The sequence below is a fragment of the Mirounga leonina genome, unplaced genomic scaffold, assembly GCF_011800145.1.
Source record: "Mirounga leonina isolate KUSES-001 unplaced genomic scaffold, KU_Mleo_1.0 Mir_165, whole genome shotgun sequence".
NCBI classification, from domain to species: Eukaryota; Metazoa; Chordata; class Mammalia; order Carnivora; family Phocidae; genus Mirounga; species Mirounga leonina.
Genome location: NW_023270415.1, coordinates 81,900,083 through 81,924,759, shown reverse-complemented (window position 1 = coordinate 81,924,759; position 24,677 = coordinate 81,900,083). Strand labels below are relative to the sequence as shown.

The 24,677-nt window shown below is 66.9% G+C and overlaps 1 protein-coding gene across 15 annotated transcripts in view; it reads left to right on the top strand.

Moving 5' to 3' along the window:
- PLEC (plectin) overlaps window positions 1-24,677 on the top strand; it is a 53,066-nt gene that overhangs the window by 18,278 nt on the left and 10,111 nt on the right. For 2 of the 15 annotated variants that reach the window (XM_035012117.1, XM_035012125.1), the window contains exons 2-29: window positions 13,339-13,400; window positions 13,647-13,661; window positions 13,773-13,862; window positions 14,738-14,815; window positions 14,898-14,990; window positions 15,803-15,969; window positions 16,586-16,701; window positions 16,780-16,886; window positions 16,965-17,084; window positions 17,161-17,256; window positions 17,458-17,585; window positions 17,820-17,913; window positions 18,431-18,585; window positions 18,665-18,974; window positions 19,057-19,134; window positions 19,213-19,374; window positions 19,536-19,640; window positions 19,800-19,895; window positions 20,093-20,218; window positions 21,328-21,480; window positions 21,560-21,714; window positions 21,797-21,923; window positions 22,019-22,202; window positions 22,329-22,486; window positions 22,600-22,778; window positions 23,821-23,959; window positions 24,049-24,405; window positions 24,489-24,572. In XM_035012117.1, the coding sequence (XP_034868008.1) occupies window positions 13,339-13,400; window positions 13,647-13,661; window positions 13,773-13,862; window positions 14,738-14,815; window positions 14,898-14,990; window positions 15,803-15,969; window positions 16,586-16,701; window positions 16,780-16,886; window positions 16,965-17,084; window positions 17,161-17,256; window positions 17,458-17,585; window positions 17,820-17,913; window positions 18,431-18,585; window positions 18,665-18,974; window positions 19,057-19,134; window positions 19,213-19,374; window positions 19,536-19,640; window positions 19,800-19,895; window positions 20,093-20,218; window positions 21,328-21,480; window positions 21,560-21,714; window positions 21,797-21,923; window positions 22,019-22,202; window positions 22,329-22,486; window positions 22,600-22,778; window positions 23,821-23,959; window positions 24,049-24,405; window positions 24,489-24,572 (3,734 nt within the window). Of the gene's footprint in view, window positions 1-1,917; window positions 2,567-5,703; window positions 5,762-7,222; window positions 7,385-8,134; window positions 8,262-9,668; window positions 9,879-12,400; window positions 12,666-13,338; window positions 13,401-13,646; window positions 13,662-13,772; window positions 13,863-14,737; window positions 14,816-14,897; window positions 14,991-15,802; window positions 15,970-16,585; window positions 16,702-16,779; window positions 16,887-16,964; window positions 17,085-17,160; window positions 17,257-17,457; window positions 17,586-17,819; window positions 17,914-18,430; window positions 18,586-18,664; window positions 18,975-19,056; window positions 19,135-19,212; window positions 19,375-19,535; window positions 19,641-19,799; window positions 19,896-20,092; window positions 20,219-21,327; window positions 21,481-21,559; window positions 21,715-21,796; window positions 21,924-22,018; window positions 22,203-22,328; window positions 22,487-22,599; window positions 22,779-23,820; window positions 23,960-24,048; window positions 24,406-24,488; window positions 24,573-24,677 lie in introns of those variants that run through there. The other 13 variants (XM_035012118.1, XM_035012126.1, XM_035012115.1 and 10 more) reach the window with 12 other exon arrangements.

The following is a 24,677-nucleotide window of genomic DNA, read 5'->3' as shown; positions in this document are numbered from 1 at the left end:
GTGAGTGAGGGGCTGTAGGGTGGGCAGGGGGAGCGCAGGAGGCCTGTGGGGGAGGGCTGAGGAACAGAGCAGGAGAGTGGGCGTTCTCTGGACACAGGGCTGGGCCCGGCCACTGTCTGAGTGCTGTCCTGAACCACAGCTGGTGCTGGTTCCCGAAGCCACAGCCCGGGTGGCGGGGAGGGTCCGCAGGCGCTACTGGGCTCAAGGGGCGTGGACGCTGTCCACTCCCGCGCTAGCGGCGCGTCCTCCCGGAGCCGGTCTCCTAGCGGGCTGGCCCGCTTCCTGCCCGCCAGGCTGCCGGGGACTGGCGGGGGGCGGAGGGAGGGCGCGGCAGGGAGCTGGCGGGCGGGGCCGTGGGGACAGTTGGCTGTACCTTCAGTTTCCACCGCCGCGTCCGCCAGTGTCCGCCAGTGTCCGCCCGCCCTGGCGCACGCGTGTGTGTGTCTAATGAGTTTGTGTGCGCGCGCGCGCGTGTACGACGGCGTGAGTGTGTGTGTGTTGGGGGCGCTGTTTGGAGCCGGCTCTGCGGTGCCATGGCAACGGCCCCATAAACCCGCCCCCACCCGCTGCCAGTTGGCCGCCTGCCCGCGGGCGCCTCCCACCTCGGGATCCCCCACCCCCGCCCTATTTGCCCTATTTATACTCAGTTCCCGGGCTAGCTGCGCTTGGTGGGAATGGGTGTGTCGGCATGGGCGAAGGGGGGGAGCGCGGATCTGGGTGCGGGTCGGTGGAGTATGGGGTGCGATAGGGGGAGGCACAGGATGTCCATGCTTAGAGCCTCGGCGGTGGGAGCCTGGAAGTGACTGATGGGTGTGGCCCTGCCAGGCCCCAGGGCCCTCACGTGGAACCCGCAGCAGCTTGTGGACCCCGCTGCTGGTCCCCCTTTCACTTGGGCCCCTGACCCTCTTCTGATGTGCTGCTCCTCTCCCCTGCATCTGCCTGGCTTGTCCACAGGCGGACACTCCGGCCACCCAGGGCAGGGTGTCTGCGGCAGTCGGGACACCAGGCCTGCCTGGGGTGGCCGGGACTTGGTGACCGATTTTCTGCGGCAGCTGAGAGTTTCTGGCTTCCAACAGCTGGCCTGGGGGTTGGGGGGGACGAAGGCCTGCCCAGAGCCCCCTACTCTGTTCCCTGCTCAGAGTGTTTTGGGGTCCCAGCAGACTCTGTGTTCCTGCGTCCCCCTTGATCTGGGTGGGCAAGGGAAGTGTTAAATGGGGCGGCTGCGGTCCTGGGCCTGGCATGTGGAGGTGGGGGCTCTGTCCCTTTGCCTGTTTGGGGACAGCAGCCAGTGGCGTCCCACGCCTGCCTGTCCATGTTTTGCCGCAGCTCTACTACCATCCCCCTCAGGCCTCTGCTCCCCAAGACCCCACTTCCCGCCCAGATTCTGCCCCCCTCCCCACACCGCAGCTCTCCCCTCAGACCTCAAGTGCCCCCCCCAGGCCCAGACAGCCCAGCCCCCGCTTTCAGATCCTTATAATTACACAAAACCCTGAGACCACAACCCTGGGTTGAGTCCCCAGCCTGAGGACCCCTCCTGTCCTCTCTGCTCCCTGCTTCCCTTCGATCCACGATCCACGCTGCCACCTCTTCAGATTCTTGCTCCATGGCTGCCACCGGACTCCCTCCGCCTCCACTTAGGAACCGTGAAGGAAGTGTTTAGAAACTGATGTAATTTCTGACGTCAGAGCTGTGGGGCCTGGGAAGGGACGGGGGCTGTTGGGGTGGCTGCCGCGGCAAGGTGCCCCCCACTCTGCGAGGGCCCCCGGCGGCTGTGGGTGGGAGGGGCCGCCCGTGCTGCTGAGTCAGAGGGGGCCGGCCTGGGCGTCCCGGAGGGAGGGCGGGCCGGCGGGAGGCTCGCGCAGCCGGCGGGCAGGCGGCAGTGCTGGCCGGAGACTCACTGAGCCAGGGAGCCAGGCGCAAGAGCCCCAAGCCCCGGCCCCCGTGCCCTGGAGCTCAGTGTGGTGGCCTGCCCGCCCGTGTCTCGCCCCGTGCCCCGCCCGTCCCCGCGCCTCTCGGGCTCTGGCAGCCATGGTGGCGGGTATGCTCATGCCGCTGGACCAGCTGCGGGCCATTTATGAGGTGCTCTTCCGTGAAGGCGTGATGGTGGCAAAGAAGGACCGGCGGCCCCGCAGCCTGCACCCTCACGTCGCTGGCGTCAGCAACCTGCAGGTCATGCGCGCCATGGCCTCCCTGCGGGCCCGGGGCCTGGTGCGAGAGACCTTCGCCTGGCGCCACTTTTACTGGTACCTCACCAATGAGGGCATTGCCCACCTGCGCCAGTACCTGCACCTGCCGCCGGAGATCGTGCCCGCCTCTCTGCAGCGCGTGCGCCGCCCTGTCGCCATGGTGATGCCCGCGCGGCGCACCCCCCATGTGCAGTCTGTGCAGGGCCCCCTGGGCTGCCCGCCAAAGTGGGGGTCGCTGCCAGCCGAGGACCCTGCCCGTGAGGAGCGGCGGGTCTACCGTCGGAAGGAGCCTGAGGAGGGGGCAGCCGAGCCCCCTGTGGTGCCCGCCACCGCCCCAGGGAACCTGGTGAGGCCTGGCCCGGAGCCGGCCCCAGCCACAGGTCAGCTGCATCCTGGCCCCAGCCATGGGGGATGGGAATGGGGTGCCTGGGCCCAGGCCTGGTGGGCTGGGGTCGTGGGAACGTCGCTCACACCGGCAGGTGGTGCTCTGTCTGCCTGAGGGTGTCGGCTGCCCTGCTGGTGGACCCACGTGGCTCCTCCTCCTGGCTTGAGGACCTTGGGCTGGGTAGGCCGAGGAGGAGCCCATGGGCCGCTGCCAGGCCATCCCCAGGCTCCCCCTGGGGCTAGGGGTGGGGCTTGCGGCGCCTGGACTGGCAGGACCAGCTGTGAGAACAGCCCTGCCCCACACCAGCTAGTCGCTCTCCCGGCACTGCCTTTGGCCTGGGCCTTCTCGGTGTGTCCCTGTGGCCTGGCTGCCCCTAGGCCCTCTCTGCGTGAGGCGGCAGTGTGCAGGGGAGGAGCCAGAATGGGACGGGGTGGGGGCGGGTGTACCGCTCTCTAGGAGTGTGGCCCAGGCAGACTGCCTGACCTTGCCGAGCCTCGGGTCTGTCCAGTGCGGTGACATCTACCCCCATGGTTTTGGGGCTCATATGGTGTTCTGATGTGGTATTGTGACTGGGAGCGTGGCCGGCGTGGGGTTGGTGATGGCCCCGGGGGCAGCCCTGGGTTGGGGGGAGAAGAGCAGACCCCAGGCAGGAGCGTTGCCAGCAGACCAGAGGCCAGGGTGTGGTGGGCGCTGGGCCCAGGCCTGGGTCTGCGCAGATGGTGGAAGGTGGGTCCCAGAGTTGTGGAACAGGTCCTGTGGTCCCAGGGATTGCCAGGTGACCCTTCGCAGTGTCCTTCCTCTGTGGCATCCCTCTGTCCCTAAGCAGCTGCGCTGGCAGGACTCAGGTGGGCAGGTGACTCGTGTCCCATATAGCTTGAGGCTCACACGTGTGCTTTCAGAGCTCACTGGTCTTGGTGCTGACTTGGGGTGGCCCTGGTGCCCCAGCAGAGGTCGAGCTTGGCTGCTGTTCCCATCTTTGTGTCTTGTCACCTGGGGAGGAACCTGGTCTCTAAGGGTCTGGGAAGGGGGCCTGCCGTGAGGCCGGCAGGGTGGGAAAGAGTCTGCCAGGTGAATAGGGGACCCTGTTCAAGTTCCTGTGTGGTCTGGGTTGGACCCACTAGGGCTGTGCCATGGGATCTGGGAGGATCAGTGAGGTGGTGGGCCAGAGGAATAGTCTCTGGGCTCTCCCCGTGGCCGTGGACAAGTTGCATGGCCTCTTCAAACTCCTGTCGATGGGGTGACAGTGTCTCCCACAAGGGGACGGTGAGTGCTCGGCCGGGTGTTGGTCAGCACTGACTAGCATCCGATGGCCAAGTTCCAGCCCCGAGGCCTTCGACCCTTGCCACCGGGGCTCCAGCCCGCTCCCTCTCTTGAGTCACGGGTGTGGTGAGCGTGAGCTCCTCTTTCCTTTTCTCTCCTTCCTTCCTTGTCTGTGGCCAGGCTGGGCGGCTGGGCGGGCACATAGTAGTGGGGCCAGGATGGGGGACTGGGTGTGGCTGCAGTGGGCAGAGCGGAGGGCACCCCCAGCCCTGATGGAGGTGACTCAGTGTTCCCTCCCAGCGGCAGCCACAGGCGGCAGCTCAGAGTTTCCAACAGGAAATGAACTCCAGCTCCGGGCTGAGTCAGGCCTGCGGGTGTGGGCTTCCCAAGGGCTGAGCGCAGGACCCGAGGGCCACCCTTACCGGGGGGCACCTAGGGCATGCTGGGTGCTGGCTGTGGCGCGGGCACATCCTCATCTCTGGGGCTGCACCTAGAATCACCGACTTCTCAGAGAGACCCCTTCCTCCCCGGCTCTGTCCTCTCCAGTCTGCTGCTAGAAGGGTGAGGGCAGGAGCATGTGGGGCCAAGTGCACTGATGACCAGAATGGACTCGGTCAGCGGGTCACCTCTGCCCATCCAGCCTTGGTCAGGGAGCCACGGACGCTGGGAGGCAGTCAGATGTGCGTGCTGTACCTCCGTCCCCACCTGTGAGCCGTGGTGGTCTGCTCATCTGTGTGGGAAGGCATCCGAGGCTTGGTCAGCTGAATGCCGGCCAGACCCAGACAAGCCCCTGGCCAGGGAGGCCCCCGCCATCTGGGGATGGCCTGAGATGAGGGATGAGCAATGGGGCAATCAGGGAGGACCCCTCTGAGGAGGTGCTCTGAGCTGAGCCTGACTGCTGAGGAGCACCTGCTCCACGAAGAACAGCCCAGTAGAGGGAGGGACGAGGGGAGGATGGGGGCTGGGAAGCCGAGGCCATGGGCTTTTATATATGAAGCTCATCTACGTTTCCAATAGTGATGCTTTGCCCAGCTCAGAACTCCAGATGACCCGAGATGCTCATAAAGGAAAGGTACCGCCTGAGTGCTCCCAGCACTGTGCACAGAGCCGTTCCACGCAGCGGGTGGCCCACCCCGCAGTGTACCTTGACTTTCCCGTGTGGCGCTCGTGTCCCGAGGGAACCCGGGGTCAGCACACAGAACCGCCTTGCTCTTTTTCATGGCTGTGTAGCGCCACGTGGTGGGCCAGGTTTTAGCAACAACACGAGCTTTGTGTCTGGTCTGTGCATGTTCCCTGGGATAGCCGCAGAGCTCTGGCGGGCTTTTAGAGCAGGTATGGCAGGATTAGATTTGCCTTTCCTGGGTCCTGTTCGGCTGCATGGGCAGAAGCATGGAGGAGGGCAGAGGCAGGGACACAGATATGGCATTTGCCCAGGCTAGAGACCACGGGGGCTGGGACTGAGCCGGTTGTGGGGTCTGTGGTGGAGGGAGGGGCTGGCCCTGGGGGCTAGGGGAATGAGGGTGTTGAGGGGGGTTGGGGGAAGGGCAGGGCGGGGGGGTTGTTGTGGTGGGGGCTGGTCAGGGCAGGCATTAAAGACTGGCGGGCCCCGTGGGCTGCACTGAGCCTCAGGGATTTCGGGCAGGCCTGTCCACTGTACCACCTAGGCTGTTGGACCCGTTGGTCCACCGGGCTTCGGCTCTGCTGGCTTCAGCCCTGCTCAGCTCACTGACTAAGGGGTGGCCATGAGGAGGAGTCACAGCTCCCAGAGCTGGGTGGGGAGGCCAGGGCCTGAGTGAGCCCTCCCTCTGCCTCCCACCCTTCCCTCCTTCCTGCCGTCCCTGCCTTTCCTCCCTGCTTGCTCCATGGCTTGGCCCGTGCTCAGCCGCCATGGACAGGTACAGCATGGAGGAGCTGATTCAGCTGGGCCAAGGTAGGGCAGAGCCCCAGTGTGTGTGTGTGTGGGGGGCGCTGTGGGCATGTGGGCTCCAGTTGGGCTGGACTGGGATCTCCCGGGCAGCCTGTGGCTGGGGCCCTGGGGCCGCTGGGGGTGCCTGCCTTGCCTGGGACATCAGAATGCAGAGATGCAGGAATGAGCTGGTCTCCCTCTCAGAGTTGCCGGGGAGTGTGTCTGGTGTGGGGGTGGATGGAGGCATCTGGAGGTGAAAGGCCCTGTCTAGGTGGGTGGTGGGGGGCTACCCACTGCCCTGGAGGGGCCCTCTGGCCTTCAGGAGCCAGTTCTCTAGCTGGCTGTGGAGTCTTGAGGCTGCTCTGAGGCTCCCGTGAGAGCCAGCGGCTGCAGGCCATTTTCCTTCAGAAATGAGTTTCTGAGATGCGGGAGGCTTGCAGGCCGGCCCCGACCTTCTCCTCATAGCTCCTGGGCTCCCCAAATGGACCGTGGTGCCTGTAGCCCAGCGGTCAGAGGCCGAGCGTGGTCTGCTGTGCTTTGCTGCAGGGTGACCGCACGTGCTGGACGCTGCGTGGGTTCCAAGGGCAAGCCCCTCACTTTCCTCAGGCTCCTCATCTGTACCACACAATAATAGGATAGGACTTCCTTCGTGGGGTTCTCTGAGATTGAAATAGAACGGTGCTTCACACACAGGAAACGCTACAAAGTGGGATATAAATCCTTCCATCTGGGCCTTAACTCTTTGTTGGCCAGGGCCCGAGGGCCCCTGGGAGGAGAGGGTAGCATGGTGACCCCCCATGTCCTGTTTACCGGCCACGCTGGGCTCTGGGTCTCCAGGATGGCTTGGGCATGCGGGCTGACAGGGACCTCAGGCCCAGGCCTTCTGCAGACCAGAGGCTGTGGGGGCTCTGGGGTGGGGTCAGGGCAGGCATCAGGAGCAGCCTGGGGCAGGGACGCATGGCCCTGTGCTGGAGGGCTGGCAAGCGTCCCTGCGGCTCAGCCCGGTTTGGGGCACCCCGGGTGTCTGGCTGGTGGTGTGACCTTGGGGAGGCTGCTCTGTCTCTCCTGGGCCGGGTGTTGTGTTGAGTGACTTGTGTGGGGTCCTCTGGGAGAAGGGGAGCTGAGCACCCTGCCCTGTGGCCTTCCCCGAGTGTGCCCCCACTACTTCCTGCACCCTGAGTGGCAGGGCTGGGCGGGGCCGGGGCTGCCTCTCCTCCCATGGGCACGAGCCCCCCAGCTTCAGTGTCAGTGCTGGGCCTGGTTCCGAGGTGGACTCTGACGCCAGGTGGCTTCTTATTATTAGAATCACGGGCAGGGGCCTGGGGGTGAGTGTCCGGTGGCGCCGCCCAGCCAGACTGGGCCCCAGTGCCCTCGCTCTGCACGTCATGTTCTAAGTCTGGACAAGTGACGGGCCTCACTTGCCCTCCTCAGATATTTATATCCCCCCCGCCCCCTGCCCAGCCCTCCCCTCCCCCATGGACACAGGCTCTGCTGCCCACAGCGGCTCGGCCAGCCGTGCCCTCCCGCCACCGCCGCCTCCACGGGGCTCGCGGCCACCTCCGCAGGCTCTGTGACCCTCTCCGAGCCTGCTCCCACTCCCTGTCTGCCCCCGGGCTCCGCTGCTGTCCCTAATGAAGATCCTGCCGGGTAGGTGGCGCAGTCTTCGGAAGCTCTGTGAGAGCCCACAGGGGGTCCGGGGGGCGGTGGGCCGGAGGCTCTGTCCTTACTTCCCTGCACACACCCTGCCCTCCCAGGCCATCGCCCCAGCCCTCCCTTCGACCCCGTTCGCTGTCCCACATGGGGGTGTTGGGGCTCTGTGGGGTGCTTGTCGTTGGGGGTGGTTGGGTCAGCTGCAAGCCTGGGGGGCCAGTGGGGGCTGGGGCGCTGGCAGTCCCTCCCCCGCACTGGGCACCTGGCAGCCGTCGCCAGAGGGCTTCTTGGAGGCAGAGTGGGGTGCTGGGACACTGCAGTCCCCCTCCTGGGGAGGCATGGGGGGGGCTTTGCCGAGGCTGCCCGGGCCGCGCGTCACCACAGGCCCCTCCTCCCGGCGGGTGTGGCCGTGGGTAAGCAGGGGTTAAGGCTCCCGCTAACCTTGAGCGTGCTAGCTCTGTAGGGACAGCTGAGCTGGGCGCCACGGGAGGTGGGAGGGGAGCTCCGAGTGGCCGGGAGGGAGGAGGGACAGGAGGTGGGCGGGAGCACAGTTGGTGCCGTGGCCGGGACTCATCCCCGGGGCGCCGGGCAGACGGTGCGGCAGGGCGGTCCTGCAGGCTGGGCGGTCCCAGGTCCCGAGGAGCAGCCCCCGCCCCACCGCCGTCTTCCAAGCAGGGAAGGGAGGGGTCTCCCCGGTCTCTCGCAGCCGGTTCCGAAGGGCAGCTCCACCCGCTCTGCCCACAGCCGTGCAGCCCCAGAGCCATGGAGCCCTCGGGCAGCCTGTTTCCCTCACTGGTGGTCGTGGGCCACGTCGTTACCCTGGCCGCCGTGTGGCACTGGCGCAGGGGGCGCTGGCGGGTGCAGGATGTGCAAGGTAAGCGCCTCTGGCAGCTACCACCTGGGCCAAGCCCGGGCTGCGGCCAGCAGCCACCGCCCCTGCCTGGTGGCTGGAGGCGGGGTGGGGTGAGGGGCCGCCCCCTCCTACTTCTGAATTTCCCTGTCCCCTCCCCTTCCTGTCCCGGAGCGAAGCACCGGCCCACAGTGGGAGAGCAGAGTTCTCTCCCCCCCCCCCCCCCCGTGTCTTCTGCATTGAAAACCCTGCCCGTTTCCCTGGGGGTGGGGCCAGGGTTCAGTGGCTCTTGCATCCTGGAGCCCTGGCTTGGGCAGGTGGGTGAAGAGGAGTTTGGGGGCGGGGGCTCCAGACCAGGGCCACGAGCAGTACAGGAGGAAGGCCTCTCCCCTGCTGCCAAGGACAGAGACTGTCAACACAGAAACCACCGCTGCTGGTGCAGGGCTGGTGCCCTGGGGCGGGTCTTGGAGAGGCTCCTGCCCAGGACTGAGGTGGGGCTGGGCCTTAGTGCCCTCAGCTGGGGCACAGGACTGCCAAAGGGCAGGCAGCCAGGCAGCACTCTGCCCACCTCCTGCTCAAAGTCACCCGCTCTGGGCGCTAGCCCGGTGCCGCTGTGGACCGCCCAGCAAGGATGGGGTGGGGCCTGCTTCGACCGGTGAATGGAGCAGGGTGGGGTCCTGGGGATTGGGTTTCTGGCCTGAGGGGGCTACCCTAAGGGATTTGGAGTTGTGCTCCGGTCTGTGCCTGGGTGCACCTGGGGTGCAGGGACTCGCCTGCGATGAGGGTGGCCAGAGCTGCCCCTGGAGGGTCTGCCCAATCTCAGTTTGGGTGCCAGGCTCGCTGGACCTGAGGTCTGAGTCAGGATGGGGCTTCTAGGCATGGCTTTGGGGACTGGGGAGCAGCGGGTGACTCAGCTGCAGGGGCGTTCAATAAAATGCATGGGACCAGGCCTTCTCCCCCCCATAGATTTGACCTTTCCTCCCTCCCTCGGCGCACTTTGTCCCCTGTCCCCACGTGGGGAAGGGGCTCCTGTTCCGTTGCTATCTTGGGGTGTCCCTCTCCCTGCCCTGCAGTGCCCCTTGGGGCTTTGATGCCTCGGTTCTGTTCTTGGCTGTTCTCAGCCCTCTGCTCCCGGCGCCGTTCCCAACCGCCAGCCTCTGAGAACGTCAGTCCGTGGGCGTCAGTCTAGGGGAGTTTCCCGGCGCCTAGGCGTCCCCCAGGGCTCCCCTCCGCGGGAACCTGGGCATCCCGCGAGTTCCCATGCCCCTTTGTTCTGTCGGGCAGCCTCCCTCTGCCGCCAGTCCCCCGGGCCCAGCGGGGTCCTCTCCTTCCAAGTAGGGGCGCGGCTTTCCGGCGCGCGCTGGGCGGGGCGCCCCGCCAGGGGCAGGTTCTTCGGGTCTGGGCGGTGCGCCCGCTGCCGGCAGCCTCACGGCGTGGGCTGGGGAGCAGAGGCTGCGCGCCGTCCTTCCTTCTCCTCTGTGGGCGACCCCAGGGCGCCCAGGCTCATGGCTGCGGCCGGCACGGGGCGGGCGGGAGGCGCCTTCGCCCTGCAGGAGGTCGTGCTGGAACGGCCGCGCTGGCTGGACGGGGGCTGTGAGCGGGTCCGCAGGGGCTACCTCCACGGGCAGCTGTGCTGCGTAGGTGGGTGCGGCTGCAGGGGGTGGCGGGGGGCACCGTCTCCGAGGGAACGGCCGGGACCGGGGAGGAGCCCGGCCCAGGTGCAGCCCCGCCCCCTTCGCCCCCCCGCCGCTCTGCTCCGGAAACACCTGGGGAGGAAGGAGGCGAGGTACCCTTGGCCCCGTTTGTTCCTTATCTGGAGAAGGGGGATGGGAAGGTGGGCGGGGCCGGCTCGGGCTTTGGCCAAGGTTTCTTTCTGCCCTGGGCACCAGGCAGTTGGCAGTCGGGACGCCGGGGGAGGGAGGGAGGGAGGGAGGCAAAGAGGGCGGCGCTCCAGGCCTTCTGCCGCCTTGGAGCTCTCCTTGGCCAGCGGGTACCCGCCGTCGGTAGGTTTCCCATCCCAGGAGCGTCTTCGCTAGCTGTGGGACCCCCAGCCTTAGTTTCCACATCTGTAAAAGGAGGACCCTCAGAGGGTCGTGGGCGGCTCTAGGGGACGCTGGCTGGTGGCAGAAAATGTGTTGCTCTGGACAGTACAGAGTCAAGCAGAGGTGCAGGAGCCCCAGTGCCGGAGAGGGAGGGCCCGCTGAGGTCGGCAGCACTCGTGGAGGCCAGTATGCCTGGCTGAGGGCACACAGGCTGAACCAGCCTGGGAACGGTTGTCTGTTGGTTTTGGGGTCTGAATCTGACGGACAGGGGACGGAGCCTGTACGGGGCAAGGGGCAGGCAGGCGGGGCTGGGAGGAAAAGGCTTTGGAGGTGGAGGGAGAGGAGGAGCTCTGAGGCAGGAGAGCGTCTCCGGGGAAACAGGTGCTGGGGCTGCCCACCCACCCCAGCATCCTTGGAGACCCCGAGTGTGAGAAAGCTGGAGAAGGGGCTTGGACTGGGGACTGGCGTGGCGGGCCTGGCTCCCGTCTCCTGCTTGCCCTAGAATTCCCTGTTCCCACCTCCCGACCGGTTCCCAGGGAACTGAGAGGTCCTCTGCTCCTCACCAGAACGACAGTGGGGACCCCGCCTCCCCACTAGTGCTGGACTAGCCCAGGGGCTGCACATTGCAGGTGTTCACTATAGGCTTCCGGAACTCTGGGCGGCTGCTAGGACAAGGTCCTCTGAAGGGGCATTTCTGCAGGCTCCAGAGGGGGAGGGGGCAGGTGGGTGTATTGTGGGGTCGGATTTGGGCTTTGGGAGGGCTTTGGGAGGGCGAAGAGCTGATGTCTGCTGGGGTTGTGGGGACTGCTGAGCCGGGCCCAGCCAAGCCTCCCCAGGTCCCCAGGCCCTGGATGAGGGTGTGGGGACTGTAGAGCTGGACGGCCTTCCTGCATCTCGAGCCAGGTTCCGATCTGGGGCCCCAAGCCTGGGTGTCTGGCTGAGTCACTTAGATGCGGGGAGCCGGAGGGGGGTGGGTTTTACCAGCTCTTCTTGGCTGGTGCACCCTTTGCCCCATGGTGTTTGGGCGCCCTCCCGTGGCCACAGAGGGGCAGCATGGACAGGGGTGGGTGAGCTTTTCCGGGAACCTTGGCCTGGAGGCTCAGGGTGGGGGTGGGCAGCGGCTCACAGCTGGATCACATCAAGCCAGATGCTCTGACTGGAAAATTCTTGCGGCTGCTTGGGTGGCTGGGGCAGGCCCAGTGCTGGCCATGGGCGGGTCTGTCCGCACCGGAGGAAGCCAGGCTGTACCCGGGCCCCTTTGCTCCGCCTCCCACATTTACAACCCTGAATAGCTGCTATCTGTGAGCCCCGCCCAACTGCAAACAGCCCCCAGGTGTGGTTTCCTTTTCTGTGAGTCACTGCGCTAGGGCCCCCTCCCCAACCCTGACTCACTGGCGTGCCCCCCCACCCCGTGCTCCCCACTGCCCCCTGCACCCCTCCTCCCCCTAACTCGGGCCGAGTTCCTGCAGATTGGGGCTGGGCGGTCCTGCCTGATGAGTCAACGCTCAGCTATGTGCCCACTCCTGCCCTGCCGTGTGCTGTGCTTCTGGATGGGGGAGCACTGCTCCAGGACGTGCCTGGTGGGCAGCTCAGAAGGGCCAGGCCAGCACAGGATCATAGTGGCCCTTGAGCAGGGGGCGGGGGCCACAGGCATAGGGCACACAGGTCTATCAGGAGGTGTGATTTACAAGGCTGCAAGAAAGAGATGGTCAGCTCATCCCCCCAGCTGTCACTCAGCTTGGGGTCCCAGCTGGCAGGGTGGGCAGGCTGAGGGCTGGACCTGGGCTGAAGCCCTGAAGGGAGGTATGGCCTGGGGGGCGCCCTGGGCCCAGCCACACTCAGGCACCCCTTCCTGTGATGGGGTGGCCGAAGGGATGGTGTGTGGTCCTGGCAGCGTGGATGCGCAGCCGCATGCCAGGTCCCGTTGAGCCCCCGGGTGTCCCTCTGCGACTGTGGCGGGCCGGGTGGGTGAGGAAACCCCTGGGTTTCCTGTTTCTGTGGGGCCCTGGGTGTGGCTGTGGGGGAGGGGCCACCTTCCTCCTTCCCTCTGTGGGGGGAGGGGGGGGTGGGCAGGGCGGGGTGGGGCTCCCGGGGGCGGGGACAGCCAAGCGAGAGAGTCCAGCGGGCAGGGAGTGGTCACGCCAACTCTGCTTGGAGCCGAGCAAGCGAGTGAGTCCCGTGCGGCACCAGCCTAAAGCTGCCCGTGTGCCACGAGGGCTGGAGCTCAGCACCTGGGGGCATCAGGACCGAGCGCTGGAGGGGCGGGGCGGCACCATGTCTCAGCACCGGCTCCGTGTGCCTGAGCCCGAGAGCCTGGGCCACAAGAGAACCAGCTCGGAGGACAACCTCTACCTGGCAGTGCTCAGGGCCTCGGAGGGCAAGAAAGGTAGTGGGCACTCCCCGCCAGGCAGGGCTCACTTCCTGCCCCAGGAAGCCTGGATCCGGGTGGGGGTGGGGCCCCGCTTCGAGGGTCTGAAGGTAGGGACAGAGTCTGAGACGGGTAGGGCCATGGGCCCCGTGAGCACCGCGCCGGGCCCGGGTGCGGAGCTGGGGTGGGGGTGGGGGTGGGCAGCCACTGGTGCCCAGCATGGAGAGGGCTGGCCCATGTTGGCAAGGTTGGCACTAGCCGCTGGATCTTGAGTATAGGGCTGTGGTGGGTGGGGGCGCTCTGCGCCCCTGGAAGCCCGCTGCCCTGTTGGGACGGTACAGCTTTCCCCTCGCCCCACCCTTGACCCGGGTCCTGGCTGGGAACCTTTCTGCCCAGGTCTCCCCAGGCAGTGTGTGTGGGGGTGGGGCCAGCCGCGACCGAACTCTGTGGATTTTGGGTGGGGCCGCAGGCTCTGGACCCTCCCATCTGCAGAGGGAGACAGTAGGGGAGTGAGCCGTGACACCTGTCTGCCTGGCACCCCTGAGCCCCCCGCAGGGGCGGGCGCTGGGTCTCCCTGAATGATTCTGAGGTGCTCTTCAGGTGCTACCCACCATGTCCACATGGTGGTCACCTCCTGGAGGCCCCTGTGGCTGCTCCCTGGCCTCAGGTCACCTGGCTTTGTCTGTCCCAGATGAACGGGATCGTGTGCAGAAGAAAACCTTCACCAAGTGGGTCAACAAACACCTCATCAAGGTTGGTGGCGTGTGTGCATGCGTGTGCATGCGTGTGCAGGGTCATGGGGTGGAGGAGGGTGCCCCTGGCCCTCCAGCCAAACAAAGTCTGCTTCTACTGTTGGCCTAGGGGCTCACTTTTCATCTCTGAAACCTGTTATTCTCTCTCTTCTCCCTGCCTCCCCCACGCTGCTCCTGCCTTCCTCCTCCTCCTCCTCCTCCTCCTCCTCCTCCTCCTCCTTCTCCGGCCTCTCCTGCTCTCCTCTAGCACTGGAGGGCAGAGGTAGGTGTCTCCGTGGGGGTGGGGCATGTTCTGGGTCAGGGCCTGTCCCCCTGCCAGGGCCCGTTGGGGCTGTGGGGGACGTGCAACAGCCCAGTACCTCTGTCCCCACAGGCCCAGAGACACATCAGTGACCTGTATGAAGACCTCCGCGATGGCCACAATCTCATCTCCCTGCTGGAGGTGCTCTCCGGGGACAGCCTGGTGCGTGTACCCGCCCACCTGCCCCCCTGGGGCCCCGCCTGCCTTTCACCCAGATACCCCTGTCTGCCTTCCTTTCTTGGGGCTTTCCCACACGCCCACTCCACCCACGTCCAGCCTGGCCTTGGCCCCTCCTGTGTCTCCCGGCCTGGAGTGTTGGGCCCAGCCTGGGAGTGGCCCGTCCCCCGTGCCGCGGGCTCGCGGCCCTGCTGCTCCCTGTGTCAGAGCCCTGACACGGTAACCTCACGCTCTGCTCTGCTTTGGTTTCTCTGCTGCTTGGACTGTGAACCTTGGCCTCTGCCCTTTACCCTATGCCCTGCTCTGGCCGGGCAGCCAAGAGAGCGGGACGTAATCAGGAGCTCGCGCCTGGTGAGTGGTTGTGCGTGCTGGCTACGGCAGCGCGTGGGCTCCCCGAGACTGGGAGCCCGGCTCACCTGGGGCTGGTGGTCAGTCTGGACCCACCTGTGCCTGGCGCTTGGGCAGGCAGATGGCTGTGCATCCAGCTGCCTGAGGTCCTGCCTGTTGCAATGCCCAGGGCTGGGCCTGGGACCCACCAGGGCTGCCGCCGCCGTCCAGGAGGACCCCTCCCCCAGTGTCCTCCACCCGCGGCTTCCTGGCTATTGTCCCCTCCCACCCCTTCCTTCCTTCCCACAGCCTGGGCCTGGCTGCTGGACTTCCAAAGGCCCTGCTGGGCCTGGCCCTTGGGCCAGTGGCCCCCCCTTTCTAGCTGGGGAGGGTGAAGCGGGGACATGGGAAGAGCCTCGGTTGGTTCAGTTAGCCCAGATGCCCTGGGGATTCTGAGGGCAGGCAGGGGCCGCAGCTGGAGGTGGGACTGTGCCTCTGCCCCGGGGGTACTGACTGGCCGGGCCTCTCCACAGCCCCGGGAGAAGGGGAGGATGCGCTTCCACAAGCTACAGAACGTTCAGATTGCCCTGGACTACCTCCGACACCGCCAGGTGAGACTGCCGGGCTGGCCTCTGGCCGAGGGCCCCCTTCCCCGGCTGGCCGCAGGTGAGGCTCAGGGGAGTTTGCTTACAGGTGAAGTTGGTGAACATCCGGAACGATGACATCGCCGATGGCAACCCCAAGCTGACCCTCGGCCTGATCTGGACGATCATCCTGCACTTCCAGGTAGAGTCCGGGGCCGGCCGGCCATCTGACTGGGGCTGTGGCCCGGGAGCCGGGGCCCTTGTCGTCCTGGCCCCGTGGGACCATACTGCCGGCCCCCGCCTGGATGGTGCCTGCGCCCTGTGCTAGCTGCCTGGCCTGAGGGCTCAGGTCTCTCTCTCAGGCCTGGCTGGGCAGGGCCCCAAGAGCCTCCCCGCACAGGAATGCATTCTCTGTGTGCCGTGCAGCCTCCTGCCCCGGGAGGGCTGTAGAGAAGCACCCGCTGCACTGGTTGACTCATCCACTGCCCGCCCCGGCCGCACAGGAAGCCACAAATCTAAGAGCTGAGCAGGCAGAGCCTGGCTGGCACGGCAGCTGAGTCACATAGGCTGGCAGGCTGGCAGACAGACAGACAGTCGGGGACAGGCAGGCCGCCAGCCAGACCATGCCCACCCCCATCCCGCAGCCAGAGAGGGGCCGACCTGGCCCCCACCCCTGCTGGGACAGCCTTTCCTAGGCCTGCGGCTTCTGGGCAGGCGCTGGTGCCCATAGCTGCCCTCCTCCGGCCCACCTCCGGCAACTCAGGGAGGCGTCCATGGTGCCCACCATAGAATGGTAGCGAGGACTGGCGCGCTCATTTATTCCATGGCACCTGCCGGCGAGAGTGGCCCGGGCTGTGGTGCTGACGGGGGAGGGACCCCTGGAGGCCTGACCCTGCCTCAGCTGGCCCCGGGGGCTCCTGTGCACCCCGCACCCTGGCGTGGACTCATGACAGGTGGTGGGCACTGGGCCGGGCGCGTGGCTGTGGCTGAGCGCCTGCCCGCTGCATGGGGCAGATCTCTGACATCCAGGTGAGCGGGCAGTCGGAGGACATGACGGCCAAGGAGAAGCTCCTGCTGTGGTCCCAGCGCATGGTGGAGGGATACCACGGCCTGCGCTGCGACAACTTCACGTCCAGCTGGCGGGACGGCCGTCTCTTCAACGCCATCATTCACCGGCACAAGTACGTGGCCCGGGGCGCCCTGGAGCACCTCAGCCAGGCGGCTTCCAACAAGCTGGGGCAGGGACGGCGGCGGGAGGGGCGTGTGCCCGGACGAGTGCCTGTGCTGGCCCCCCCTCTGGAAGGGTGCAGGCAGGCCCAGCCCCCCCTCAGCCCGCCCTCCTCCGCCCAGGGCCTTTCCAGGAGCTTCGCTGGCTTCCTGGAGGCCGGGTGGCCAGGGGCTGTTGGCTCTCAGAGCCAGGAGCCTCAGCCCCCACGTGGATGCCCCAGAAGGGGCTGGGGTGGCCAGGCCACGGTGGGAACGGCTCCCAGTGGAGCTTTGCCCCCACCCAGCTGGGGCCTGGTGGCCAGGGCAGCTGCAGGAATCCTGCGCGGACTGGTAGCCTCTACTGGGGGTATTCCAGCCTGCGTCTGTGCCCTGTGTAGGCCCCTTGAGCGCCAGGGGGTGAGGTCCAAAGTATACAGCGTCCGAACGCGGGCTCACATTGGTGGGCAGTATTGGGCGCTAGCACTGGGTGGTGTGGTTTTCAGGGTGTTTGCAGGTGGAGGAAGCTATGTCCCTGTCCCCATGCTGAGCTGCCCCCTGGGTCTCGCTGTCCCTCTGCCCCTCTGCCCACAGGCCCATGCTCATTGATATGAACAAGGTGTATCGTCAGACCAACCTGGAGAACCTGGACCAGGCCTTCTCTGTGGCGGAACGGGACCTGGGGGTGACACGGCTCCTGGACCCTGAGGGTGCGTGCCCCGTCCCCCCTCCCCGTGCCCCTCCGCTGCCCCTCGCTGGGCGCCTCTGACGCCGGCCCCTCCCCACAGACGTGGACGTCCCTCAGCCCGACGAGAAGTCCATCATCACCTACGTCTCCTCCCTGTACGACGCTATGCCCCGAGTGCCTGATGTGCAGGACGGCGTGAAGGCCAACGTGAGTGGTGGCTGGCGGCCGGGGGGCCAGGGGGCCGGATGGCTGGACGGCCCCTCACGCCCGCCTGGCCGCCTGCAGGAGCTGCAGCTGCGCTGGCAGGAGTACCGGGAGCTGGTGGTCCTGCTGCTGCAGTGGATCCGGCACCACACGGCGGCCTTCGAGGAGCGCAGGTTCCCTGCCAGCTTTGAGGAGATTGAGGTGGGCCCGGCCTCTCGCCCCAGCTCCTGCGCCCCGTGCGGCCCAGGCCTGGCGGCTCACACCTGGTTCTCTGCAGATTTTGTGGTGCCAGTTCCTGAAGTTTAAGGAGACGGAGCTTCCGGCCAAGGAGGCGGACAAGAACCGGTCCAAGGGCATCCACCAGTCCCTGGAGGTGAGGGGGGTCCTAGACAGAGGGGACGGGGGCCATTGCAGAGGTGAGTGAGGCTGTCCACGGGCCTGGAGCCTGGCGGCCCTCTTTAGCAAGCTGGCATGGCCTCGTGACTGAGCGTCTGGAACCGGGGCTGTTCCAGGTTGGGCGGCTGGGGGGCCTGGGTGGCTTGCCTCCCGCTCTGAGCTCGGCCCCTGCCCACAGGGTGCGGTGCAAGCAGGCCAGCTCAAGATGCCGCCCGGTTACCACCCGCTGGACGTGGAGAAGGAGTGGGGCAAGCTGCACGTGGCCATTCTGGAGCGGGAGAAGCAGCTCCGCAGCGAGTTTGAGAGGTGGGTGGGTGCAGGGCTGGGGGAGGCAGTTGTGGGGTGGGGCCCCGTGGCAGCGGGAAGCCACCCAAGGGTGAGTCACTGCCTGGGGAGGAAACCACCCCCCACTGGGGCCAGTTCCACTGTGGGCCGCAGGCGGCCCCAGAGGCCGCGGCAGGAGGGGTATATATTCTGGAGCCCCACGCCTGGCGGGCGGACCCCACTCACGGCGGCTCCTGCGGGTGCTGTGAGCTGCAGGCTGGAGTGTCTTCAGCGCATCGTGAGCAAACTCCAGATGGAGGCTGGGCTGTGCGAGGAGCAGCTGAACCACGCCGACGCCCTGCTGCAGTCGGTGAGGGGAGGGGCGAGCAGGGCCACTGGGCAGGGAGGCGGCAGGGAGGCGGGAAGAGCCGGGAGCCCGCCGCGCCCTGTGGCCGGTGGGTGGAGAGCAGGCCCCAGCCCCTCTCCTGGTGTGCTGCCAGCTCTGATCCATCCCTTTGGGCAGAACTGGTTTCCGGGCGCCAGGCAGGACATACAGGAGGCCACTGTCCCCAGCTCCAGGCCTCAGAGGCTTGCTGGCCAGAGAGGGTGGGTGGGGAGGGCCCCACACCCATAGGGCCCAGCAGGGGCGGGGCTGTGAGCCTGGGCAGGAGCTTGGTGGAGGAGGATGGGGCACAGGAACCTGTGGAGGAAGCCCTGGGGGTTCTGGCCCTTAGACCTGGCAGAGTTCCCCTAGAGAGCCAGGGGCTGGTGATCTGGCCAGAAGCGCGTATCAGGACCTTGGGCAGGGTGGGGCTGGGGCAGAGGATGGGCCGGGGCTCTCGAGGCAGCCCGCCTGCAGGCCCTAAGTTGTGGGTACCCCCCTGCAGGATGTCAGGCTGCTGGCGGCAAGCAAGGCGCCCCAGCGGACAGCCGAGGTGGAGCGGGACCTGGACAAGGCAGATGGCATGATCCGGATGCTGTTCAACGACGTGCAGACGCTCAAGGACGGGCGGCACCCACAGGGAGAGCAGATGTACCGCAGGTGGGCCACGCCCCTTGCTGGGGGGTCTTGATGGAGCCACATCCCAGCTCATGCCTCCAACGCCCCCCGCCGCCCGCAGGGTGTACCGCCTGCATGAACGTCTGGTGGCCATCCGGACCGAGTACAACCTCCGGCTGAAGGCAGGTGTAGCTGCCCCCGTGACCCAGGTGTCGGTGCAGACCACGCAGAGGCGCCCCGAGCTTGAGGACGCCACGCTGCGCTACCTACAGGACCTGCTGGCCTGGGTGGAGGAGAACCAGCGGCGGGTGGACAGTGCCGAGTGGGGCGGGGACCTGCCCAGTGTGGAGGCCCAGCTGGGCAGCCACCGGGGCCTGCACCAGTCCATCGAGGAGTTCCGGGCCAAGATTGAGCGGGCACGAGCTGATGAGGTGCGTGGGCACCCTGAGGCAGGGGTGGGGGTGGGGGGCGGACCCTGGCTGCGGCAGGTGCCACGCCTTCCGTCTCCCACAGGGCCAGCTCGCCCCGGCCCCCCGGGGCGCCTACAGAGACTGCCTGGGCCGGCTGGACCTGCAGTACGCCAAGCTCCTGGTGAGTGCTGGCCGCGGCTGGGCTGGGGGTAGGGGCCTGGGGGCGGGATGGGCTGAGAGAGTTCCTGTCTTCCTGCAGAACTCCTCCAAGGCCCGGCTCCGGTCCCTGGAGAGCCTGCACGGCTTTGTGGCCGCCGCCACCAAGGAGCTGATGTGGCTCAGTGAGAAGGAGGAGGAGGAGGTGGGCTTCGACTGGGGGGAGCACAACTCCAACATGGCCGCCAAGAAGGAGAGCTACTCGGTGAGGCCGCCTTCTGGAGTCTTCCAGGACTGTCCTGCCCCCATTGGGCCTCAGGGTGCTGGCTGGTCTCCCACCGGGAGCCTTGGGGGGTGCTTATGGGAGACTGATGGACCCTGGTGTGGCCCCGACACCATTCCTGAGCCCCGCTGCCTCCGTGTCAGGCCCTGATGCGTGATCTGGAGCTGAAGGAGAAGAAAATCAAGGAGATTCAGAGCACCGGTGATCGGCTGCTACGGGAGGGGCACCCTGCTCGGCCTACAGTGGAGGTGGGGTGGGCCGGGGCCCCTCGTGGCCATGGGGGGTGGGCAGAATGTGGGGGACCGCCCGGGGACCCCAGTGGCCATGGGGGGTGGGCAGAATGTGGGGGACCGCCCGGGGACCCCAGTGGCTGGCCAGGAGCCTGAGAAGGGCGATGGGGTGTGCAGTCCTTCCAGGCAGCCCTGCAGACCCAGTGGAGCTGGATGCTTCAGCTGTGTTGTTGCATCGAGGCGCACCTGAAGGAGAACACAGCCTATTTCCAGGTGAGAACTGGGCTCCTCCCCCCGGCTCGGCCACAGCACCGCTAAGGAGCCCCAGACCGCTCCTGGGGGTGCAAGGCCCCTCCCTGTGTCCCCTTGCACAGGGCTAAGTGGTTTCTGCACCATCCCGTGGAGCTTGTGTCAGAACCCTCTGCAGCCTGGGGCCAACCGGCCCCCTGTGACCCCTTCTGACTTCCCAGTTCTTCTCGGACGTGAGGGAGACTGAGGAGCAGCTCCGGAAGCTGCAGGAGACCCTCCGCAGGAAGTACACCTGTGACCACACCATCACCGTCACGCGTCTGGAGGACCTGCTGCAGGACGCCCAGGTGAGTGGACTGCAGGCCTCGGCCGGCCCAGGGCTCTACAGTAACAAGAGGGGCACTGCAGCCTGCAGGGATGAGGGCAGGTGGCCATCGGATCCCGGGATGGACTGGCCCAGGCAGGGGCGGGTGTGGTGGTGGTGGGGTTGCAGGGCCAGCCGGGAGCCAGGAGGAGCTGGCGCGGCGTCTGGGCTGCGCAGCTGCTTCGTGATGGTCCCTCTGGGGGTGGAGACACAGTGACGAGAGGGGCCGGGATGCTGGGGAAGATGTGACGGGGGTCAGTCAGCACCATGGGACAGGGCTGTGGGGGAGCTGCGAGGTCAGTGGCGGGGTCCTGGAGTAGGGGGCAGGTGGCTGCCAGAGCGGACGTGAGCTCCGGACACCGGACCTGCTGGCACCCCCAGAGCAAGCCCCGGGCCTGCCCCCCCGCTGCTGGCCCACGCACACCGCCCGGTGGCATCTCGGGCCTGATGTGTGGGGCGGGCACAGTCCGAAGGGCTGCATAGGGCAGAGAGGCAGCTGGGTTTGGCGCCCATGTGCCCTGGGGCAGGGGAGGGCTTGGCAGGAGTGCTGGCTGGGGGCCCCTGGGGGCAGGAGCGGGGGCAGTGAAGGCTGGAGAGCCGGTCTGGGGGAGGCATGAGAGATGCAGGCAGTTTCAGGGTAGACTGACTGCAACCTCTGACAGTCCTTACTGGGGTTTGGCCCCTTGGAGAGGCAAGACGGGAGGAGATGGATGACCTTCAGCGGGAGGAGGACAGTGGAGGGGAGAGGACATCGTGTGGCCAAGAGCGCAGCTGGGGCTGCTCTCCTGGAGGGTACAGGGGCCCTGGGGGGCGGGGAGCGCTTAGTCTGGGCCAGGAAGAAAGGAGGGTCGGTGGGATCAGTTGGGGGCTAAGCCCTGGGTTGCTGCCCCGGTCACACCTCCTGCTTCCCAGTGCCCAGTCCCATTGTGCCCCAGGGGCAGCAGGAGGGTCCCCTTGATCTTGGGCCAGAGGCAGGGTACCAGGGGGCTTGCTCATTGCCTGGGGCAGGAGTGTGGGTCTTCGTAGGACCTCATCTAGGCACATGGCGTCTGGGCGTTGGACCGTGGTTTCTGAGCCTCCTCTCCCTGGCAGGATGAGAAGGACCGCCTAAACGAGTACAGGGCACACCTCTCAGGCCTGGCCAAGCGGGCCAAGGCCATCGTGCAGCTGAAGCCCCGAAACCAAGCCCACCCCGTGCGGGGTCGCGTACTGCTGCTGGCTGTGTGTGACTACAAGCAGGTGGAGGTGAGGGCCAGGCGGAGTGGGCCGGCACCCTGGGTGGGGACGGGGCCCGGCCGCTCTGTGACCACTCCGGCTGCCGTAGGTGACCGTGCACAAGGGGGACGAGTGTCAGCTGCTGGGCCCCGCACAGCCATCCCACTGGAAGGTGCTCAGCAGCTCCAGCAGTGAGGCCGCCGTGCCCTCCGTGTGCTTCCTTGTGCCCCCGCCCAACCAGGAGGCCCAGGAGGCCGTCACCAGGTGGGTAGTCCGGGGCTGGCAGCTGGAGTGGGTGCTGTGGGCTGGCGCCCCAACACCTCTGACCGTGCCGCTGACCTTCCAGGCTGGAGGCCCAGCACCAGGCCCTGGTCGTCCTGTGGCATCAGCTGCACGTGGACATGAAGAGTCTCCTGGCCTGGCAGAGCCTCAGCCGTGACGTGCAGCTCATCCGCTCCTGGTCCCTGGTCACGGTAGGACTTACCGCAGGGGGCTGCGCTGGGGATGGGGGGGCTTCTCGTGGGCCGGGCGCCCCTTGCCCATGCTCAGCCCTGAGTGCCGCCCGCAGTTCCGGACATTGAAGCCAGAGGAGCAGCGTCAAGCCATGCGCAGCCTGGAGCTTCACTACCAGGCCTTCCTGCGGGACAGTCAGGACGCCGGCGGCTTCGGGCCTGAGGACCGGCTGCAGGCTGAGCGCGAGTACGGCAGCTGCAGCCGCCATTACCAGCAGCTGCTGCAGAGCATGGAGCAAGGTAGGTGGCGGGCAGGCCCCGGGTGGGGGGCGGCGGCAGGCAGGCCCAGGGTGGGGAGGGGCCCTGGGCAGGCCGGGGGGGGGGGGGGCGGTGGCGGGCGGCCTCGTGAGCAGGATGTGTCTGCAGGCGCGCAGGAGGAGTCCCGCTGTCAGCAATGCATCTCCGAGCTCAAGGACATCCGGCTGCAGCTGGAGGCCTGCGAGACCCGCACCGTGCATCGCCTGCGACTGCCGCTGGAGAAAGAGCCTGCGCGGGAGTGTGCGCAGCGCATTGCTGAGCAGCAGGCAGGCACCCGCCCGGCCCCACTGCCCTCCCCGGCCCGCCCTCCCCAGCCTTCCTGGGGTGCTGGGTGCGGGGCTCCCGAAGTAAGCTTGTCCCCTACTCGGTTTCTCCTCAGAAAGCACAAGCTGAGGTGGAGGGCCTGGGCAAGGGTGTCGCCCGGCTCTCTGCTGAGGCCGAGAAGGTCCTGGCCCTGCCTGAGCCGTCACCCGCCGCCCCGACTCTGCGCTCAGAGCTGGAGCTGACCCTGGGCAAGCTGGAGCAGGTCCGCAGCCTGTCTGCGATCTACCTGGAGAAGTGAGTGCACCTGCGGGTGGCCGGGGAGCCGCGACGGTGGGAAGGTTCTGAGCGGAGGGGGGCCTGACCGCTGTGTGCTGGTGGAGGACAGGCTGATGGGGGCCAGGAGGAGGGGTCTGCTGAGCGGTCTGGCCAAGAGGTGGGTGTGGACCAGGGTGGTGGTTGTGGATGTGGCCAGAGGGGTCAGCCCTGATGTGTCCTGAAGGTGGGAGGATGGCCTGGGGTGTGCAGGCAGGGGAAGGAGACCGAGGAGGAGCTGGGTGAGGAACACCAGAAGGGGGGGTGGCCCATGGCCAGTGAGGTTCAGACAAGGGGCTTGGCCGGGGTTGGGGGGGCACTTCTTGGTGGAGAGTGGGCATGAGGAGCTGCAGGGGGCAGGCAGGCGGTAGGGCAGGGGATGAGCAGACCTGAGGCTGAGGTCTTTTCAGGGGGCCAGCAATTCCCCCCCACCAGTCCGTGCTTGTTTCCATGTGTCCCTGGGGAAATGCAACCCTTCCCAGGCCCCTTCCTCTATGGGCCCGTTGCCAACCACCTACAGCATGTACGTTCCAGCATGTACGTTCACATGGTTCAGACTCTCTTTTGGAAGGATTGTGTGCCATTCTCTACTCCTTCCCTCAGTCTCATCACCGACTGGGCTCTGAGGGCCCACGGTTCTTCTATAATGTCTGGGGTGTAAACAGCACATCCAAGTGTTAGCCATGCTTTACAAAGGCAGATATGTCAGGAATGTCATCATCTGGTTCACGGTGTCACCCCTTACCCAGTCTTAGGCCTGAAAGGCTGAGAGCTTCTCCCAGGCTCCAGGGGTGGCAGACTGGGGATCTCTTCTGCTGTTCCTCTGGACAGCACAGCTGTCTCCAGGACTCAGTCCAGAGCTGAAGTGTCCCTGGGTCCCAGAGGTCCCCAACCACCCCCTCCCCGAGGCTTCTGTTCTCCCTGACGCCTGTGACCGCAGGGATCAGCTGGCTACCAGGGTTCTGGTTCCTTGCATGGGACTTGGTGTCGCTCACCCCCGTGCTGAGTCCCGTTCTCCCCGCAGGCTCAAGACCATCAGTCTGGTGATCCGCAGCACACAGGGGGCGGAGGAAGTGCTCAAGGCACACGAGGAGCAGCTCAAGGAGGCCCAGGCCGTGCCCGCCACCCTCCCAGAGCTTGAGGCTACCAAGGCTGCACTGAAGGTACTGCGGGGCCGGGGCCTCGCCGTGAGGGCGGGGGCTCGGGGGTCAGAGGCGGGGCCCTGGGGCTGAGACCGCACCTGCCTCTGCAGAAACTCCGGGTCCAGGCGGAAGCACAGCAGCCCGTGTTTGACGCCCTGCGGGACGAGCTGCGGGGGGCTCAGGAGGTGGGCGAGCGGCTGCAGCGGCAGCATGGCGAGCGGGACGTGGATGTGGAACGCTGGCGCGAGCGGGTTGCCCCACTGCTGGAGCGCTGGCAGGCCGTGCTGGCCCAGACGGATGTGAGACAGCGCGAGCTCCAACAGCTGGGCCGCCAGCTTCGTTACTACCGTGAGAGCGCGGACCTGCTGGACTCCTGGCTGCAGGATGCCAAGCAGCGGCAGGAGCAGATCCAGGCCGTGCCTCTGGCCAACAGCCAGGCTGTGCGGGAGCAGCTGCGGCAGGAGAAGGTGGGTGCGGGCTGGGCCCCGGGTGGGTGGGAGGGGCGGCGGCGGGGGCGCGCCCTGTGGCCGCTGACCGCCCTCCCCCCCAGGCCCTGCTGGAGGAAATCGAGCGGCAAAGGGAGAAGGTGGAGGAGTGCCAGCGCCTTGCGAAGCAGTACATCAATGCCATCAAGGTGAGGCTTCCGGGCTTCCTGCTACCCTCATGGAGGCTGGCCTCTCTCCTCGAGAGGAGGTGCCCCCGAGCCCGGGCCACCCTGTTGAAAGCCTGGGGCACGTTC